The 21,419-nt window shown below is 38.6% G+C and overlaps 1 protein-coding gene and 1 long non-coding RNA gene across 8 annotated transcripts; both read left to right on the top strand.

The window, feature by feature from the left end:
• Nucleotides 1-2,610: 2,610 nt before the first annotated feature.
• Nucleotides 2,611-4,165, top strand: LOC146564836 (uncharacterized). Its single transcript, XR_014894298.1, has 3 exons — nt 2,611-3,192; nt 3,289-3,381; nt 3,582-4,165. It is a non-coding gene; the product is annotated as an uncharacterized LOC146564836 (long non-coding RNA).
• A 2,563-nt stretch (nt 4,166-6,728) lies between these two features.
• On the top strand, nt 6,729-18,424 carry brd2b (bromodomain containing 2b). 7 transcript variants are annotated; one of them, XM_085292610.1, is made up of 12 exons: nt 6,729-6,869; nt 9,174-9,462; nt 9,769-9,906; nt 10,922-11,066; nt 11,330-11,493; nt 11,711-12,211; nt 12,404-12,532; nt 12,661-12,894; nt 13,007-13,257; nt 13,427-13,743; nt 15,434-15,559; nt 16,955-18,424. In XM_085292610.1, exons 1-12 carry the CDS (start codon nt 6,838-6,840, stop codon nt 17,083-17,085), a joined length of 2,457 nt encoding a protein of 818 aa, XP_085148736.1. In that variant the 5' UTR covers nt 6,729-6,837; the 3' UTR covers nt 17,086-18,424. The 7 variants fall into 7 exon arrangements, with proteins under 7 accessions (XP_085148736.1, XP_085148737.1, XP_085148733.1 ...); XM_085292611.1 differs by having other exon boundaries at nt 12,661-12,906; XM_085292607.1 differs by having other exon boundaries at nt 12,661-12,906; nt 15,431-15,559.
• The last annotated feature ends 2,995 nt before the right edge of the window (nt 18,425-21,419 follow it).

Genomic DNA, 21,419 nt, shown 5'->3' with positions numbered 1-21,419 from the left:
TGGTGTGACATTCACTGTCTTCATTTGAATTTCAGAAGTCAGATGTCCTCGGCTTCCATAGGACAACAGGTTGGGTACATGCTGGACAGGTTGCCAGCCTGTTGCATGGCCAAACTAAGTTGTTATGTGTAGCTAAAGCACTGGCTCATGCCTTAGGTACATCTTTTATGCTAATGATTCCATCATCATTATCATCATCATCGTTTATTTATATAGCACTTTAAAAACACACAAGGGTGACCAAAGTGCTGAACAACAGAAACATAATAGATACCATAAGAATAATAAATACGATAAAATAATAAACTAGCGAAAACAATAAAATACAAGTCAGTCAACCACTGAGTCAAAAGCCATTGAATAAAAATGCGTTTTCAATCTGGATTTAAAAACCATCACTGATGTCGATTGCCTAATGTGAAGAGGAAGATTATTCCAAAGCTTAGGAGCCACAATAGAGAACGCTCGGTCTCCTCTCAGTTTCAGCCCTGATTTGGGGACTGAGAGCAACAGCTGCTCAGCTGACCGGAGCGAATGAGTGGGGACATAGGGCTTCAGCAAATCAGACAGATACGCAGGTGCCAGACCATTTAAAGATTTAAAAACCAATAAAAGAACTTTAAAATGAATCCTAAATTCAATTGGAAGCCAGTGCAGGGAGGCCAGAACCCGAGTAATGTGCTCAAATTTCCTTTTACCAGATAAAAACCGTGCCACAGCATTCTGTACTAGTTGCAGGCGTGTCAGAGTGCCCAGTCCAACCCCTATTAAAAGGGAGTTACAATAATCCAAGCGTGAGGTTATAAAAGCGTGGATAATAGTCTCCAAGTCACGCCTTGAAAGAAAAGGTTTAACCTTCAACAGACGCCTGAGTTGATAGAATGACGATTTCACCACCCCATTCACGTGGCCATCAAAGGTAAGTGCAGAGTCGATTTTTAACCCAAGATTGGTAATCGAGCTCTTCAGGTGAGGGGTCAGAGCAGCAAGGTCAACATCAGGGATATCAGAGGAACAATTCGGGCCAAACAGAATTACTTCCGTTTTACGTTCGTTAAAATTTAAAAAGTTTTGAGCCATCCATGACTTAACATCACTAAGGCAATCAAGCAGGAGTCTAATTTGGGAGCTATCAGAATGACTGAAAGGAAAATAAAGCTGGCAATCATCAGCATATAGATGAAATGAAACTTTATGTTTACAAAAGATCGCACCCAGTGGCAGGAGATACAATGAAAACAGTAATGGCCCAAGAATAGATCCCTGTGGTACACCCCATGGCAGAGGGGCCACAGAGGACGATGACGAGCCCAACTTAACACAGAAGCTCCTGTTTGAGAGATATGATTTTATCCACAGGAGTGCGAAGCCAGAAATGCCCACACAATGCTGTAAACGAGAGATCAGCAGGTCGTGATCCACTGTGTCAAATGCAGCAGTCATATCTAGTAGTATAAGCACTACGTGTTTACCACAGTCCGTCGCTACCAGGATATCGTTCATAACCTTTATGAGAGCTGTCTCTGTGCTATGAAACGGCCTAAAGCCGGACTGAAAAACTTCAAACATATGAGAGTTGTTTAGATTCCATGATCAGTACTAAGTGGCTTTACAAAGAAACAAGAAAATATTCCTCTGAAAATGATCAGGTACTAGGTCTGGACTGAAAAAGCAGCCAGTGTCCAAAGAAAACTTTGAAACTCCACCAGAAAGCCTGAAGAACTACACTCTAAAAAGTAATTCATCAGGCCTTTTACCACCACTTGATTAAATCCATGGCTGCAACATAAAAATTCTAATTTATTGATTAAGATAGACCTTCTAAGTTGCAAACTTTATTTTTTTTGGGTTGTGTTGAAATAATAATGTTGGTAATTACATTAAATTAATTTTATATGTAATTTGAAATTAAATCCCAATGTTAGTGGGTTCAAAATAAAATTCAAGTTGTAATTACTTAAAGAAATTTAATACATAACTTATTTTTTTCCACTGTAACTTCTGATTTCAAATTCCCTCCCCTACCGACTTAACTAGCTGGGCAAATTCACACATGTTGAGTTGCATGGTGCAAGCTTTTGTAAAAGACATTTCAAGGTAAGTAACATTTCATTTACAAATAACAGTTCTACCAAAGCAAAGCATTTGTGCTAGTCACCTGTAGTGGATTTGTGTATGATGTGATGCTCATACAGATAAGGAAATACTTTGCACTACCACATGTAGCTAATGCTAGCCATTCTAAACTTTAGCACAGCAGAAGATAAGACTTATAAAGTTTCATTTGACAAAAGTCTTCAGCTAGAGAGTGCAACTGTGGCTAGGAAAAGCGTGGTTAAAGTTTTGCTACACAGTGCAATCTAATTTCGATCTTAGGCTGATTTTGTTTTTCTTTTTACCAAAATTGGAAGCCTTAAACTGTGAATAGTTTTGTCAGAGGGATAACCTAGAGGCTTCTTTTTTCCATCTGGCTCACCTATTTTATGTCTTTATAAAACTTGCATGACCTATACGTAATATTACATTGTAAATGATTTTGGTTAGTATTGTGATACAGCTTAAAGTAAGTATTGTTCTTGATCTTAAGAGCTGTAGCTATCTTTGTTTTGTTTTTTTGGGGTGTTTTTTTTTTTTAAATCAGATTGTGTGAAATATTGTTAATGTCATTCAAATAGCATTATTCTGGCATTAACAATGTGAATCTACTTAATATTAAAACTTTATGTAAGCAGTTAGTATAGTGTGATAATCTAGGGTCATTAGTGCTTTGTTAAGTTGGGACACATTTTTTACAAAATGGGCTGGGAGTGATCAATGTGTAAATTCGAAACCTCTGCAAAAACAGGGTTGCTAAAACATTAGAGATTACACCACGGTTATGGTGGGGAAGTCTCCCTTGTCTTCACCAAGATTGTTTTTGTTCCCTCAAAACTTGGGGTAGCCTTAGATCACTTCTATCCTCTTTAAATAATGTATTACAGCATTCATTAATGCAGTATAGCTAATAGTCTGCAAGGTTTAATTCTTCTGTTTGTGTGGTCTACAGATAAAGGAGGAGTTCAAGAGAATAACCACTGTAAGCCTTGAATGGCTACACTTGACCATTGCACCCCAAAACTGATGGATGTCATTTTATCAAGGGGAGGAGCTAAGGGAGTGAGAATCAGGCAGATCAAGGACATGCTTCTTGAGGTAGGACAACTATTTAGACTTTGGGTAGCTTTGAAATGCACTTTGTTGTCAGTCACCCATGTATTTTATACTCACACTTTATTTTTTCTTAAATAGCACAATACAATTGAAACACGCAGAGAAGTAGCCATCTGCTGCCTTATCACTTTCCTTGGAGAGAAGGACGAGGACCTTTTCATGGAGTTTGGTGTAAGTAATTCAGCATTGTGTGTGTGTGTGTGTGTGTGTGTGTGTGTGTGTGTGTGTGTGTGTGTGTGTGTGTGTGTGTGTGTGTGTGTGTGTGTGTGTGTGTGTGTGTTCCATTGATCATCTGAATTCATTAAGATTCAGTAAGTATAAAAGTCTAATCTATAATTCACTAACCTATTTTTTAAAATTTGCTTTACAAGGACACCAAAGAACTTAAGGCAGGTGATGAAAACTGCCATCATCAGTGACCGGTACACCCCTGGATCTAACCATAAGACTGCAACCATTGTGGTGGAGGAAACAAAAATAATGGAGGGCCAGAATTTCCCAAGGTGCTGTGTTTTGCTCATGGGCATAATATATGCTCTCAATCTGAGCTTATGCAAATATACTTTTGAAGTTGTTCAGAAGCTGTTCCTTGACCTTGATGGAACCATCATTATGTTAAAGATGTTGACTCTGTTTCAAAAATTGTTAACTGTTTTGAATCCTGTATGTGTAAAATTGATCTTAAAGGTGTTTGCTACATTGTGTAATAGAAAGATGCAAGATCTTGTAAAGTTTGGTAGGCATTGAAAGTTAACATTTACTGAACACTTGCATGGAAGTATTACTGCAACAAAATGTTTTCTAAGTAGATTTTTTACCAATTGAACACATTTGTTTCTGTGGTGTTAAATACATAAAGGCATATTCTATAACTTGGCTGTGATGGTATAAATCTAAATTTCTGGTTTATTTTCACTTTTTAAATACAAAGTGTTGAAATGCCTACTGTTAAAAAAATAAAAAAGTTATTTGATAAAAAAAAAATGTTGAATGAATTCCTTTCTTAAAAGCTATTACAATAAAAAAAAAATAAGAGAAAGCTAAAATGATGATAATAATGATGAAAATCAGCAACTTAATATTTTAAATAATGAACTTTAAAAAAGTGTTTTTGTAATTGCTGTAATTAATTACATAACACTTAAAAATCATTTCAAATAATGTGGAAAAAGTAATTGGAGGAACATAATTTTTATGAGTAAACAACTTAAAAATATGTTTTTAAGCTACCAAATATTACGTAAATGGTAATTCAAATCACCTTTGATTATGGAGGATAATTTAATTCCCGTAACTCAATATAGTTTGTTGGTTCAATCTAATTTCAACATAAGTTATCATAACTCAAAAAGACTAATGGAAACTGTTGCGTTAATTTTTTTTGTTGAGCTTAAACAATAGTTTTTAGAGTGTATTGCTTAAGGCCACTTTAGAAAAATTTAAAGAATGTCTGACTCCTTGGAAGCAAAGAAGAAATGAGTTGTGACCTGAGACTTTTGCACAGTACTGTAGTTATTGGGTTGTTTTTTTTAGATTTTTATCTCACTGTGGTGAACCTGAACAGCAACTTGTGTTTTAATCAGCAGGACTCTCTTTGTTTTTAATAGGAAAATATATGAGGGTGGTCTTCTTCTTTAAGGCAACAGGGGTGAAAATCACCTGGCCATTTTAAGATGAAAACTTCAAGTCCAGCAACAGATCCGGTTAATTTGATACTTTTGTTTATCACCAGCTTGCTATGAACAGTTCATTATGAAAAAATACAATAAATCCAGGGGTATACAGCCTGTGTGTGTGACTGTGAAGGAATGCATCATGCCACATTTCACTTCAACAGTGCAAAGTGAGTCCAAATTAGAATTTCCATCAAATATCTACCCTTGTTTTGTGTTTTAGCCATCACAGCATACTACACTGTGTAACATTAACAAGTACAGGATAAAATAAAGTGTAGGTTTCCACCATATCATTCAACTGAACAGAACTGCTAGACACAGTAAGGTTAACTTGTAGGTAAATTTGGACTGATTTTATATAAAAGGCTTCGATTGTAGGACAAAATACAGCTGATGAAACAATGCTATTTTCAAGTTGTTTCAATAAATACCGAAGTGATCAAATTGTTAAACGGTCTAACAGCTGATCGGTGATTCACAGCTGAACTCAGCATCCCTGTGCTGTGTACAAGACATTTACAGCTGATAGCTGGTTTGTTTTGCACCCTTTGCATAACGACGTTTACTTTCTTTATGGAGGTTTCTGGCGTGAGAGTGCAGAGCAATAAGGTTTAAAAACAGCTTTGTTTCACCAACTATTAGTCAGATGAACAAATCATAGCTTTGTAATGATGCTATGCGAATTTTAATGGTTAACATACTGCAAACCAAGTCCATCCAGTTACAATTAACACAATCCTGCATATGTTAAAACTCTCCAGGTTAGGGAAAGGTAAACAGTCTATCCTTTTTACTACAAAAGTTTTGAAAATTTAGCTCGAGACAACAAAAATGGCAAAATAGCTTAAATATTATAGAATATAAATGCCATTATTTTGGCTTATATGCAACATGGCAAAACAAATATGAACCCAAATATGTAAGTAATATTACGTAATAATAACAATATGTTAAAGAAAAATATCTCCATTTAAAATATATATTAAATATCTATTTAACACAGCAAAAATAAAACTTAATTTAAAATGCTTACTAATGAATACGTTTACGTAAAAACTTTACAGTCAGTGTACATTGTAATGAAAGTCGTGCGCACAGTACAGGGTAGAAATAAACTGTTGAAGCACAGATGATGCATCGCTATACAGATGTGTTGCATAAAAGATTTATTGTATCTGTCCTTGTGGCATTGAATCAGTCTGTTGGAGAATGTGCTCTATGGTGCAGCAGTGACGAGTGAAACCCGTTGCCACTGCTTGTCAACAATCCCAGTCTCCTCTTATTTTATTTTTATTTTTTGGGAAACTGCACATGTATCTGTCTTTCTATCTATCTAGACTGCAGGATACTGTTAAACATAGCTTCTTTAAAGCGGTTAGTCACGGAGTTGGAAAAAAAGATGTCCATTTTTTTGAGGGCATCAATCACAAAGCAGCTAAGGGGGTTATTTCATGAATGTGCCGCTTTAAATGGAAACATCTCACCAAAAAAAATAAAAAAATAAAAAAATACAGTTGCTACCCAGGTATTCCGCAGTGGGTTTAATAAAACGGAGATCACCTGCATGACAATCCAAACTCTCTTGAGGACAAAACATACTAATCCATATAGACAGAGAAGCGTTAGCCTGAAAATTACAGCAATTATTAACGCAGTGCGTCGCCAGATAGCTCATTACTGTATAAAAAATCTGAAACATGCAATATTTTCAGAGTACAAGATGTACAGACTGTGCTGTTTGACTGACACCTGCTTACAGCCAATTATGGCGCGGAATCATCGTCCACGTGACAGGAACGACGCGGCACTGCCACGAGAGGGGTTTATATAGGGTCAAGCGGAAGCGCTTAGTCGCCATTTCATTGCGGAGTTGGTCGCTGAGCGTTTTGTGGAAGTGCAGCGTCAACAGCGGCGAAAAATTGGATCGTAACAACACTCCGCCCTCACCCCAATGGAAGCCGCCGTCAACCCACCTCACGACAGGTAATGTCCGCAGTGTTTCGGGTCAAACTGAGGACATTTGCTGGGCTTTGTAGTCCGCGTGAGGATGGGAATTATGTAATAAAAACCACATTGTTGCTACGGTGACGTTACCGTTAGCCTCCGAGTAGCAAAACAGCGCTACCTCGTCAGCCAGTCTTATGATACAGCCCGCTTACGCTAGCTTACACAGGAGACTCAACTCTGCACATATTTCTGAAGTCCTCTGAATCTTAATATTTGCACACTGGTTTTGTGGAGCCTATATTTCCGTTTTCTTTAGCGTTTAGCTTCTAATTAGCAGGCAAATGACAGCTGCATCTCCATCGGCTAGGTCAGCCTGGTGCTCCCCGCCGGCTGTCTGTCTGTCGTGTCATTCATTGCTCATGCAACCTGCTGTCGCTAATGTAAAACAATATCATATAAGAAAACTAGTTATAAATAACCCGTCCACTGTTCCCCTTTCCCCCCACACACAACCTCTGCTTAACTGCAGCTTGGCAGTCCCAGGTGTATTGTTATATTTATAAAGCGCTGTTGCAGTCTGTCTCCGCTAGCTCGCAAGCTTAGCTTCCAGCTCGCAGCTTCTGTGCTGGTGAACAAACGCCCTGAGACTGTGGCAAAATGGCTGAAATTGCCTGATGGCCCGAGGGTTTTATCAAAATTTTTAAAAATTCTTTTCCGAGCAGTGCTCTTTAATAAATGTGGCGTTTGTGTCTTTTTGGACCCCTTATGGTCGTCAGATATTGGCTTCTGTCGTTGTGAAGAAGTGTTTACAAACAGCGAGGGCGGGGCGTCCAACCACGCGATCAGCAGCTGGTGGACTAGGAGTCTTTGATCAGTTTGACTAAATAATAACGACGGGTTGTTCAGCCTACGCTAATTTGTCTCTGTTTAGTAAAAACAGAAGCTGGTTAAATGCAGGTTCAAACACTAAAGCCATAATAGTCACATGGAGCCAAGTTGATAATTAAACGGTGTTTGTGTTTTTGCACAAATGTTGCGACTTTAGGTAGATTTTCTTTCACATAATCTTGTGTTCAGAACTAATTTGGAGAAAAGCACGTTAAGTTTTAAAATGCTTTCAGTAAAACAGCAATTCTGAATGTTTTTGTTCTCTGTGTGTGTTATTGGATGTATATTTGGATGTTTTTTTTTCCATTTAATTGTTAAATGCTTCAAAACACTAAAGTAAGTAGAGCTTAAAACATTTGCCTGGAAATAGAAAAGTTCTTATGTTTACTACTCTGCAAATTCCTTTTTTTCGGCACCCTTAATGCTGTTTAGTAGTTATTTGTGCTGCTTGTATTCTGTTTGATGTAGAAAACCGGCTCATCGGCTTAGCCATTGTTTGTGTGTCAGTAGGGCATGTGTGTATTAAGCTGTGGTGCTCAGATGGAGGTGAGAAAGGACCGACTTTCTGTGTCCTTTAACTACATGAACTAGGTGACCTCTGTCATCGCATGGTGCATTGAAAAGTGCTCTTTATGGAACGTGGTGTTGTTGGACTACATCCAAACTGGAGATCATAACTTGCAGAGATGCTGATATCTCAAAAAGATTGCTTTCTTTTTAATTAACTCTCTTAAGGCCCATGGGGGAATTTGTTCTCTGCCCTGTTTATTATGGTGCATCTCCAGGGGAGACCACAGTGCTTGTGTAAGGCATTGATTGGCATATCCTCCATTTATTCCTTTGTGTGTGGGGAAAACCAGAGGAAACATTTTATCTGGAAAAGATAATCATGTTTATAAGTACTTATCTAGCGTGTCACTGTTGTTTGACTTTGAGGCTATTGTTTATAAGATTTATCTAGCTAAGTACAACTCTTATACTTTTTAGTAGTTTCTCTGTTACAACTTGATAAAGTGCAACAGTGAAACAGTCAAAACATAGACATCATCATCAAAGAAACTGAACCCAAACTTCTGAAGATTATCCAGACTGCCTGTATGTTTCTTGCTGAATTGCATATTACATGACATTGACTTTATTGCCTTATCAGCAGCATTCTTATAGGACAGTCATGGCTCCCATGGCAGTGCTAAAAGTTGCAACCTATAGATGAAATCCTGGTTTCCTAGATAACCATTGGAGGGGGTGTCTTATATTTTTCTTCTTTATCCTCTCCCACCTTAAAAGTTTATTTACAGCCAGCCAGCTTTTTCCACATGAGGTATTAAGGTAGCATTTCTTTCCTTCTTTTCCTTGTAATGTGGATGCAGGGTCTCTTTTTTAAATTTTTAAATTTTTTTTAATCATTGTCATTAATTCTTCTCCTGTGCTTTTACATCTTCCTCACTCCAGCTCTCTGGTTGGGTTGTCCGGTGGTATGATGGACCAACACACAAGCTCGGGAAAACGCATTCGTAAGCCCTCCCTGCTGTACGAGGACTTTGAGAGCCCCTCCCTACCCCACACAATGCCCCAGGGTCCCCCTGCCCCTCCACAGCCCCCAGTGAAGGATCCTACCCGACCAGGCCGCATGACAAACCAGCTGCAGTACCTCCAGAAGACCCTGATGAAGTCTCTTTGGAGGCACCACTTTGCCTGGCCTTTTCAGGAGCCCGTGGATGCCTACAAGCTTAACCTGCCGGTGGGTTGAATCCAAGTGCTTTGATAAACCACTCGGAGTTTGAATGTGTCTACTTCCAGATGCTGAGATAAATATCCAATATTCTGTATTATTTTTTGGCTATTATAAATGATCCTTTCTGGTTTGTTAATAGATGATTGTATCTCAGGTTTTTTGGGGTTTTTTTTAAAACATATTTTTAACATCTTGGGACCATTATGGAAAAGGTGTCCACACTTTAACAAGTAAACAAGTGGGATTGGTATTTCTGTAGAGCCATAAATTAAAAAGTTATTAATTTAAAAAAAATGCATTTTTTTCCCCAAGGATTACCATAAAATTATCAAACAACCCATGGACATGGGGACCATTAAGAAACGCTTGGAAAATAACTTCTACCGTAGTGCATGTGAGTGCATACAGGACTTCAACACAATGTTCACCAACTGCTACATCTACAACAAGGTAGGTCAAAAGGTAAAAAACACATTTTTATCCATGTTATTTATTCCATTTTAATTGATATTTGTTCCTTTCTCACAAGCTAGCATTCCCTTTGGATTGCATTTATTAACACAGTGATCTTACACTGAGCAGGCGTAGAACTGTGTTTTGTCAGCTCAGAGTGAAAAAATAAGTGTTAAAGTACAGTGTTTAATGATTTCTAGCAAACCAGTGGAGAAATCTAGCAAGATTTGGTGTTTGTTTTTGTTTTTTGTTTTTTTGTTTGTTTTTTTTAAATGACTTGACCAAAGTTGTGTGTATTTTTGTTAATGATCCAAGCAGAGGCACAGAAATTTTAGAGGCTATTTTTTTTTTTTTTTTTTAACCCTTCACCCTTTCCCTTTACTTTACACAAAATGCCCTGTGATTTCTCTGCTATTCTTCATAGCAAGAGAACATGTACTACATGTGCTCCTCAGCATAACTTAAGGGAAGCAAGGGAAAATTTTAAAGTGAAAGACAAAAGGCCTAATGACTGCAGAAATGTGCTACATGTAAATAATTTTGCAAAGCAGATTCAACTCAACCTAGATATGTAAATTAAGCAATGGCTTGTGTGTAACAGATCATTTCAATGATTATACAAACTTACATTTTGCATTAAGTTGTCTCGTAGATAACCATATGAAGTGTCTTAGCCTGGGATTTCTATGGTGATTGTTAACATCTTTATGTGGGAAAACAGTGGTTTAGTTTATATTATTATTTATGAAATGTAAGCACTAATCTTAGGAAATTCTTTTCAAGAATCTGTAATTATCTGTTTGATCTATTTACACATAACAATCAAAAGGGATGTTTTTAAAATTGCATGAATGTTCCTGTCAGTCTGTTAACAAATATACAAAAAAAATACAAAACCTTTATTGTTAAACTGAAATGACATTTATGCAAAAAATAGTACTTATATATTATTTGTGCTCATGTGTTGCTTTTTTTTTTTTTTTTTTTTTTTTTTTTTTTTCTCCCTGGTTAGCCAACAGATGACATTGTGCTGATGGCCCAATCCCTAGAGAAGATTTTTCTTCAGAAGGTGGCCCAGATGCCCGAAGAGGAAGTTGAACTTCCTCCTCCAGCTCCTCGGAACAAAAACAGCAGGGGAAGAGGTCGTAAATCTTCTGGTAAGTAGGGATGGAAATCGAGAACCGGTTCTACCAAGAACTGGTTCCTGGTAGTCGAATTCTTCAGAATCGTTAGTCTGCTTGCTTATCGGTTCTTCTACTTAGATATGCAAATTTGATTGAGCCATATTTTGGCAATTAAAGATGTTAAGATGTATTTATTTACAAGCAGGAAGGCATTATGAAAGCAACATTTATGATTGAGGTGGTGTTGTTGTGTAGCTGAATTGCAACTCTTAAATTTAATATTCTTTATCTACCAGCATCAAGGGCTCAGCAGGTGCCAGCAGTGTCCCAGTCAGCCTACTCCCCCTCATCCTCAGACACGGGGGATTCCATGCTGGCCAACTCTCCCCAGACTGTGCTAACTAAAAGCCTGCCACCAGCTAACATTATGGGTTTGCCTCCTACACAGCCCACAACCAAGGTATGTAAGACAGAATGCTGATTAGAAAAATTTGCATATCTAGATTTTAGCATGCAAAATCGATGTTGAAACACTTAAGTTCTTTTTTAACAGCACTAAATGTGAAAGTAAACTGTCCTTTGTTAAAGATTTAGTATTTCAGTTGTGAGGATTATAAACCGTGTAACAAAGCCATAATAAAGTGATCACAACAATTTCCAACTTTTTCTTTCTATAGAAGAAAGGTGTAAAACGCAAAGCAGATACCACCACACCCTCTACCATGGGCTTCACTACTGTGGGCATGTCAGGAACGCCGCACATGGTGGGCTTGGGGAAAGGGGGACACGGGGGTCAAATCCATGACACGTCCATGCACACGGTCTCCTCAATGGGAAGCATAAGCTTGGAGACCCCACCTGGGATTGGGCTCGTCAGGAGTCCTGGAGGCCCTGTCCTGCTCCAGCCAATGATGGCTGGCACTGGACGCAGAGTTGGCAGCGGACGCCCCATCAAACCCCCCAAGAAGGACTTGCCCGATTCTGTTCAACCTCAGCCCTCAAGGAAGGGAAAACTCAGCCCGCAGCTGAGGTACTGCAGTGGGCTGCTGAAGGACATGTTATCAAAGAAACATGCTGCGTATGCATGGCCTTTCTACACACCTGTGGATGCAGCTGCACTCGGACTTCATGACTATCACGATATCATCAAGTGTCCTATGGACCTCAGCACCATCAAGGTGACTTCGAATGCGTGAAAGTGTGCTCGCAGTACTATAATAGTAATATTTCTTTTTACTAAACATACCATGTTGAAATGATAAAACACAGAAGGGGGAAGGATTTTAAATGTGAATGTAAAATGCAGTGGGGAAAAAAAAAATCTTCTATTAAAATCTAATAAATGTCCAATTCCTGTTTTTTACAATCAGAGGAAGATGGACTGTCGTGAGTACAGAGATGCTCAACAGTTTGCCAGTGATGTTAGACTGATGTTCTCAAACTGCTACAAGTACAATCCACCTGATCACGATGTTGTGGGGATGGCACGGAAACTACAGGTGAGCAGCAGTTACATGGACCAGGCGCCCTCACAGAGGCTTCTTCAGTTATATTTGCTACTTTATTACTCACTTTCCTCCTTTCTTACCATTTAACTTTTTTTTTCTTTTTTCCCCCCATGTCTCAGGATGTCTTTGAGTTCCGTTTTGCCAAGATGCCAGATGAACCACACATGGAGCACACAGCCATGTCCATGAGTGGGCATCAAACATCCTCTTCATCATCTTCCTCCTCCTCATCCTCCTCATCTTCCTCCACCTCTGAGAGTGAGCCTAGCAGCGAGAGTGAGGAGAGTGAGAGCAGCCCAAGCTCAGACAGCGAGGAGGAGCGAGCACATCGCTTGGCTGAATTACAGGACCAGGTGTGCACACAAGTAAGATATTGAGTAGCTACTATTGAGGTATTGGAGGGTGTTTGTTGCATCAAACTAAACGTGGAAACAAAAACGTCTTTAATTTGTATATTTTTCTCAGCTCCGAGCCGTGCACGAGCAGCTAGCTGCTCTCTCCCAAGGCCCCATCGTCAAGCCCAAAAAGAAAAAGGACAAAAAGGACAAAAAGGAGAAGAAGAAAAAGAAAAAGCTGGAGAAGCGAAATCGAGGAGTCCGAAGCAGAGCAGGCTCTGAGGAATGGAAGATGCCCAGCAAGTTGAAGAGCAAATCTGCCAAAGCAGGTGGCTCCCAGGCCAAGAAAAGCCAGGGGAAGAAGAGTAACAAGAACAGCAAGTTAGTATAAAGAGTGAACCACCACACCAGTGTTTTTTTTTAAACTTGATCTCATCTTCATCATACTTCCTTTTTGGGGTTTAGTGAAACAAATAATTATACTGTTCAACCAGTTAAATGTTTTGAATGCAAAACAGCTGATAGCTGTGCTCTTCTTCTGTTATTTCAGGACTTCAAAGAAGCCTTTCTACCCTCAACTTGCCACTTCCATGTTACCACACTATGACTCGGAGGAAGAGGAAGAGATCGTGCCCATGTCATACGATGAGAAGCGCCAGCTAAGCCTCGACATCAACAAGTTACCAGGCGAGAAGCTGGGTCGTGTGGTCCACATCATACAGTCCAGGGAGCCCTCACTGAGGGACACCAACCCTGAGGAGATTGAGATTGACTTTGAAACACTCAAACCATCCACACTGAAAGAGCTCGAGCGCTACGTGATGACATGTCTGAGGAAGAAGCCCCGTAAGCCGTATGCTGAACAAGGTAGATAAAATGACCACCAAGACAGCGCCAGCATATTCCTGTTTAGCAATATCTTGGATGTTTTTGTAATTGACAAGTTATTGAGTATCAGAACCTACTATCAATACCTAACATGTGACATATGTTAAAGTCTGTAATGGCTAAGTACATCTTATGTAGGAAAAAATAGACTGTTAAACTTGGAGAGTAAAGTTGATGCTGAAGAAAGAACCTGTAGTTTTGACTCATGCAGCCACACACGGAGGGCAATTATATATTCTTATTAAGGGCTGATAGCGTCTGCGTCCAAATGCCCCTTCACTTCCCAAAGTCAAACAACCTGATCCAGTGTTGAGGTTAAATGGCACAAATGCTTTTGATTCCTGAAAGTTAACCGTATACTGGCTCTCACAGTTGATATAATCAAATTCTTGGAAAGAGGCTTTACAAGGCTGAGTGGATACTTGCTGCCTCTGCATTTCTAAACCCAGTATGTATTGTACTGCTGTAACTAAACAAGTTTTTGACATCAAAAACAAGAACCTAGTAGTTGTTGTTTTTTTTTTTTGTTTTTTTTTTTTGTTTTTTTTTTTTTTGTAATGAATGTAATAAAAGCTTGTGAGCGTAGGCTCTAGATTCTCTGTTCAGGTGACACATAGTAAGTTAGATACACTTGTAGTAAACAAATTACTGATTTATGACTGAAAATGTACTAATGCAACAGTCTGTGGGTGGACAGTGAACGCCAGTTAACCAAAGAGTATGAAGTACAATGGTTGGCAAGAGTTTTACATCCTGTGATGAATCTCAGTGCTCCATGATAAACAGCATCCAACATCTGTAAAGAGCGTTCATAGTGGTTGGTGCTTAACAACAAATGATACATAAGTTGATATATAGAAAAGATTATGTATATTTAAAAAAAAAAAAAAAAAAAAAATTAAGAACCTTAATCGGTGCCATCTAAGTTTGGACTTGGAAACGATTGTACACTAGTTTTAATGCAGGAAAAATAACAGTTTTCCTGCACAAAAATATCTGGTTTTCATGACAATAGTGTGTAATATTTCCCTGACTGGACTGACAAGAGAAATAAAACTGTAGCAGAGGATTACGCCTATCTGACAGGCATGTAGTTTAGTTTAACCAGTTTAACCACATCACCTCGGTGTTCCACTCAAATCTTTCTATCTAGCGCCCTCCTTCATGTCTGTCAGTGACAGAGAGGCTAGGTTTCCTCTTGACATTAAGTTCTGAGTTGACGTGTATTTGATTAGCTCTTTGGCTACACAGAATGAAAACCTGACGGGTAAAGGCCAGAGTCTATGGAGACAGACTTGAGACTGAAAGTCTTAATTTCACTACAAATCATTTCTTTGTATGTTATAACTTCTCTCTGCAGCAGATGCTAAGCTAAAGCACCAACAAAGTGAATAGAAGTAGCTAAAGTTGATAGTTTCTTCAAATATTTGACGCTGCCCCCTGGTGACTGGTCACAACTACAGCATGTAGATATGACTGCAGAGCTCAGCGTAGCACTACTAAGCTGCTACTTAAAATTAGTAAAGAGAGCAAGAAATTTAATCTCTGTATTTAACTTGACACTACTCAGTACTGACTTAGAAATGGTGTGACACAGTATACTTACCACTGTATTTCTGTTTGGTCCCCAGCTCTGTAACAACCTTTTTATCATCTTATATTGCAGCAGCAAAGAAAGGCAGCATTGGCAAGTCTAAAGAGGAGCTGACCTTGGAGAAGAGGAGGGAGCTAGAGAGGAGGCTGCAAGATGTCAGCGGACAACTCAATTCAGTCAAGAAACCCACGAAACCTAAAGGTAAGCTCTCACATCATCACATTTCTGTGTGGATGCAAACGTCTGGTTTTCAGAGCAGCTTACAGATTCTCTACGTTACTCAAATACTGTGCACTTCAATAATTCAGCGAAGATGGCACAGCGTTTTTAAGTGTAGAGTTGGCCTTTGCTCCCTGTGCGAGTTCCCTCAAGTACTCCAGACATGCATGTTAGGTTAAATAGTGACTCTAAATTGGGAGAGACAGAACGGTTGGATTTGACTTGTGTTCTAGTTTGTATAGTCAGGACAGTCTTTTCATATAATGCTTGGTAACAAACTACCTTAAAAATCCCTCTGAGATGTAAATGTGTTTTAGTTGTGTAAATCTACAGTAAGCCATCGTAATAATATGGAATGCCTCATGTGTGTGAAGGTGTCTGAGACTTTTGCTGATCATTAGAAAACCAGTTTGTTTATTTCTTTAAAGTGTGGACAGGGCTTTTGTTTCGCTTATCTGCATACCATAATGGGCTTTTATTTGAGAAACACTCGTAGGGGTTTTCTTTATTATTTTAGGGTCTTAACCTTACAATAACAGGCAACTGTTGTTGTGATATAGTGCTATATAAATACAATTGAATTGAAAATTGAATTTCATTAAAGTATCTTCTTCTCTCCTGCTGCTTAAAGATTGTATGAAGAGTAAGAACATTCATCGGCCTGTAAATGCATTAGTAGCAGGGAGGGATTAAACCAGGAGTGTAGATCAGAATGAGCGTGAAAAATGGCAAAGTATTTAAACACCATGATTGTGTGCTGAAGCGGGATGCATAGTATTAGACATGTGTGCGCCTGTGCCCCCACACAAGCAGGGATTTAGAAAGTGTTGAGCTAAAACATACCTTTTTAAACCGTGTGCACACTTTCTAGAGCGATTCAAGCCTGTTATGGTGACGTTTAGACTATATTTAAGGCTGTACATCTTAAGGTTTTTCCTCTTTTGATTTGCAAAAGAGCACAATGTGTACAGCTGGCTTTAGATGGAAAGAAGATACTATTTCTGTGTTTACACAGATTAAGTTGTGAATCTAGAGTTTTATGCATCAGGCCCCTGGAGTTTATCAGTCTTTCTACCCTGTGTGTATTTGAGTTGCAGTTTTAACTTCTGTTTACATGTTATCCCCTGGCCATTATATCACATCTGGCTATAAATGAGCTATTCTTTTGTTTTAGGAAACTTTGGCTCCAGTGGTTCACACTCTCCATCACTAGACTGTTTGTAGAAGCAGAATTGTCTGTAAAAACCAGATGAAATGTGAGGTTTTGCACGTATGGGCTGTTTTGGCAAAGACGCTGAGAGAAACACTTCAGTGCTTTCTTCCTTTTCGTACAGGTGCATCCATTAAACATTGTTCTGTTTGCTATTTTCTCCTCAGTGGAAAAGCCGAGTGCAGTGGAGACTCACGCCCAGCCATCACGCCTCAGCGGAAGCAGCTCCAGCTCAGACTCGTCCTCTTCCTCCTCCTCATCCTCTTCCTCAGACAGCAGTGATTCAGACTCGAGTTGAGATTGTTAGCAAAAAACTAAGAAGTCAAACGCTAATGTCTCAGGGACTTGGGCTGGCCCAGGACACATCACGCCCTGAAGCGATAGTTGGCTGAGATTGAACACTGCAACAAAAAACACTCCAAATGGACTCCTGTAATCCTGTAATGTTTTGAATGTTGGACTGAGGGATGTGGAACAATGTCTTTGTGGATTATTGTAGAACCCAAACACTAAATGCCTTGTTCTCCCCTTCCTTCCCTTTGTAAATACTTGTACAAATTTATGTTTCTTTTATAAAGAAGATTTTTATGGGGATCCCTGAAGAGGGAGGTGGAGTAATAATTAAAAAAATTGATGTGGAAAGACGGGCCTGACTGAAAAATCTGTTTGGCTGGCCTTACACTGTCTCCTTTTGGTGAAAGAATGGAAGAGCGTCATATTTTATTTGTTTTCTCCTCCCACCCACATATCCTCAGATGTTACTGGAATTGAAACCAGCAACCTTTTGGTCTCAAGCCTTGCTTTTCTAACAATTTTAGATGAACCCCTAGACTCAGCCTTAATGATTGTTCATAACGGTTACAATATTTGGAGAAATCCAATACTGTTGACAGATCTGGCAGCCTCTGAGCTGCATTTCAAAGCATGCTATGGGATCTTCCATATTCAGGTCAGTTTGAGATTTAGATTTCTCTGTTATGTTTACATAAGTTCTCAGTTTAACAATAACATTAATGCTGCAGTCTGTTTTAGTACAATATAGAGTAACAGTTTAATGTACTATAAATACAAAGTTTAGCAGCTAAGATAGATATTCATTAAATTTGTACAGAGTTTTGTGGCTGCACTGTTCTCCTAAAAAGCCACCAGCTATTTTAAGACCGACAAGTCTTATAAACACGTCTCAAGCTGAACTCATTTCTTACAACTTACTTTGACGTTTTCATCCTTCATTACATCAAACAGTAACTCGAGTGTCCGTCTATTTCTGAGCTGAAAGCAAGCTGCTGAATGTTATCATGTTACAGTTTCTAATTTCCATATTAATTTCCTGAACATCTGAAGTATTGCATTACCATTTCTTGCAGACCTCTGTAGCACTTGAAAACACTGGCTGCTCAGCGCTGACTGGAACAAATAGTGACGACTGATTAAACTCAAGCTGAAAACAACACTTTTCCTGTAAACCGATAGGAGAGCCCTCATTGTACATGCATAGTTGAAGCTGTTGATGAATGTTCAGTAAAGATATGCTTGTATATAATTCAGCTGTATTTGCTGTTGCACAAACTAATGTATTTCTGCTGTTTGGTCTCCTTTTTCCCCTCCCAGTTACCCTTTTTGCTTTTTTTATTTTTTATTTTTAAGAAAAAAACATGTTATCTCTCATTCCAGTTAGTTGTCTTGGTTGTTTTCTGAAGAGGATTCACATGCTGCCTCTCAGAAGCAAACCTTTCATTTGACAGGTGTTTATTAAAAATAACTTCTGTAGAACAAATGTGAGATGTGGGAGTTTTGCTTTGAAGCGTGTTACGCAGCTGCAATAACTGCATATGGATAAAGTTGATCGGACAAACCAGAAAGGTTTAATTTTGTATTATTTATTATATTTTATTAATTTTTATTAATTTTTTTTATTAATTTTTATTAATAATATAAAGATTAATTTTATTCATAAATATTTTATTATTTATTTTGTTAAGCGATGCGACAATCAGTGAGCAGCAGTGTGGCTTCATGTTTTGAGAGCATTGGTTTGGGTGATGAACAGGTTAAGAGCATATTTGTGTGACAGCATAACAAGATTAATGGCCCCATGTGGGCTGTGAACTATAAAGTTAGCAGTTTGCCTTTCCCCCCCTTTCTACTAATATATTCTGACATTTAGAAGCTCAGCATTAATAACAAGGAAATTGCTCCAGCAGGTGGCAGCAGTTATTCATATTAAAATCTCAGTGAAAACCAGCAACTGGTTCATGTTAAGACCGTCATCTCCGAATCCACTGGTACCCAGTTTGATATTGGGGAGGGACGACCTTGAAAAGGTGAAACCTGCTCTGTTGGTTATTTTGAAGCTCAAAAATACCAGAAGGTGTTTAATGTGTTGCCAGTGATGCTGATTAACTGCCACCCATAATGGTGCTGGAGCAACTTTTTATATCAGAAACCTTTGAAAAAAAAAGAAAGAAGAAGAAGCAAAAACAACACAGTGATGTTTTTGCTGAAATGGAGTATGCTGTAAAAAAAGGGAATACATCCTGTGGTCAGTTAAAATTTACCAGCAGGGGCATTTGCATCAGTATTATAACTAGTGTTCAAGAGACTTTTTGAATGCCTCTTGTTCTAAAATGTTACTATTTTTATCCATTTGAATATTTTCCCAGCCAGGCTACATCTGAACAACAGAAAGCATCATGGTTGGTTACCTGCCAGTGTCTAATGGAGCCAAAAAGCATGGCTGCTAACAATTTTTGGAGCAGCTTGGCTGGTGTTAATAAGTAATGCTCCACATTATTTGAATTCTCAGCCCATATTTAGCTCATGCACAGACACTGTATTGCTCACAAAAGCTGCTTTAAACAGCTCGACTGCGCACAAAAATATGTTATATTATCATGTAATATCGTAGGTGGTGGTTAGCACTGTCACCTCACAGCAAGGAGGTCCTCGGTTGGAGTCCAGTCATCAGTTATGTTATGTTGATCCTATCACCTGTAGTGTATGTCCTGAAACCTTGCAGGGCAATGGATGTGTCACCGCAGACTGGCAAAGACTCATAGGTGAGGAGAGAAAAGACTTCATTTGGCATCTTCACTCATCTCTTTTCACTCTCTGTGTGTTTATAGATCAGTTTGCATTTAATCTTTAATAATTAGTTATTATTAATCTCTGTCTCTCTTTCATAGTGCTTGTCTAATCTTCCTGTCTGCCTCTCCTAACCCCCCAAACAGTCACGGCAGATGGCCACCCCACCCCGAGCCTGGTTATCTGGAGGTTTCTTCATGGGAAGTTTTTTCCTTCGTATTGTCGCCAAGTGCTTGCTCAAAGGGGGTCACTTAATTGTTGTGTGTTTCTCTGTGTTATTGTAGGGTTTTGACCTTACAGTACAAAGCACCTTGAAGTGACTGATCAAATAATTTAACTTTGAAATAGAGATTTTGTTTTTCTTTGGCAAAAATAATAATAATAAAAAAAAATGTTGAATGAAGCAACAGGAAAATGTACTAAAGGCATCAAAAGTAAAGGTGTTCCACCTTTATAATAATGTCATATTCTGTGTTATCATATTGTTGTGAGTAAACAATCAGAGGTGTGGACTCGAGTCACATGACTTGGACTCGAGTCAGACTCGAGTCATTAATTTTATGACTTTAGACTTGACTTGAAAAAATGTTCTAAGACTTGTGACTTGACTTGGACTTTTACACCAATGACTTGGGACTTGAATTGGACTTGAACCGGTTTACTTGAAAAGACTTGATATTTTACCCCAAATATAAAATTTAACATGCATATTATATAGAGATTGAAAATGTGACGTCATTCACGGGTAGAACCGCAAAGGATTCTAGGAACTCGTGGCAAGCGGTACTAGCGCACGCAGGCTTTCAATTAAAATCAGTTACACAGCGATAAAAAGAAACACAAAAATGGCAAGAAGCTGTTGTATCATTAACTGCAATAGCCGGTCGCATGACAGCCACGGGAAGCCGACGGGTAAAGAGATCGGTTGTTATCGGATTACGTCGTTGAAGAGAAATTGTTCGAGCCATGTTTCCGAAGTAACAAAGAGGCGACTGGATTGCAGCCATTCTAAGACCAAATATAACGTCCCAGAACCCTCCAGCTCACAGGTTAGTCTGCTCCAAGCATTTACACGAAGGTCAGTGTTTTTTAGTAGTTAATACGTCATTTTCATAACATAATTGGTGATATAGGTTACAAGCAAGTCTGGCGCTGAACAGAAATTGTCGCGCTATGCTCCTTTATTTATTGTGCATAAATAGTAAATTGTCCTGACACAATATTGCGTTTCGCTTCTGTTATTATGGTACATTGACAAAAACATATACTTTTATTCACAGGATAAAACTGGTTTTTTGTATCACTAATTGTCCAGTACGATTACAGCATACAATATTATTGTCACTGCTACATTTCTGTGATGGGTACCAGAAATTATTTCCACTGCTAATTAATTACCGTTGAGCTCAAAGGTTATATTAATAAACGGTTAATGAATGTGTATTTATGACGACAATTTGTGAGACTGGTAAACTTATGATACGTACGATGGTCTTTCGTTCTACACGGTGCATTTCAAGGTCCTGCACCCATCCGTCGGTAAACTGT

Source organism: Mchenga conophoros, linkage group LG11 (genome assembly GCF_057382185.1).
Source record: "Mchenga conophoros isolate Kocher_MC1m ecotype Shallow Benthic linkage group LG11, M_conophoros_male_GT1.1, whole genome shotgun sequence".
Classification (NCBI taxonomy): Eukaryota; Metazoa; Chordata; class Actinopteri; order Cichliformes; family Cichlidae; genus Mchenga; species Mchenga conophoros.
Note: the sequence above shows the minus strand (reverse complement) of the source record. Positions and strands in the feature narration are given on the sequence as shown.

Bases quoted from the DNA above. Each gene is read 5' to 3' on its own strand.
- brd2b (XM_085292605.1), top strand. From the start codon at position 6,838: ATGGAAGCCGCCGTCAACCCACCTCACGACAG. The intron at 6,870-9,173 runs GTAATGTCCGCA...TCCTCACTCCAG, and splicing joins GTCAACCCACCTCACGACAG to CTCTCTGGTTGGGTTGTCCG. The intron at 13,258-13,426 runs GTTAGTATAAAG...CTGTTATTTCAG, and splicing joins AAGAGTAACAAGAACAGCAA to GACTTCAAAGAAGCCTTTCT.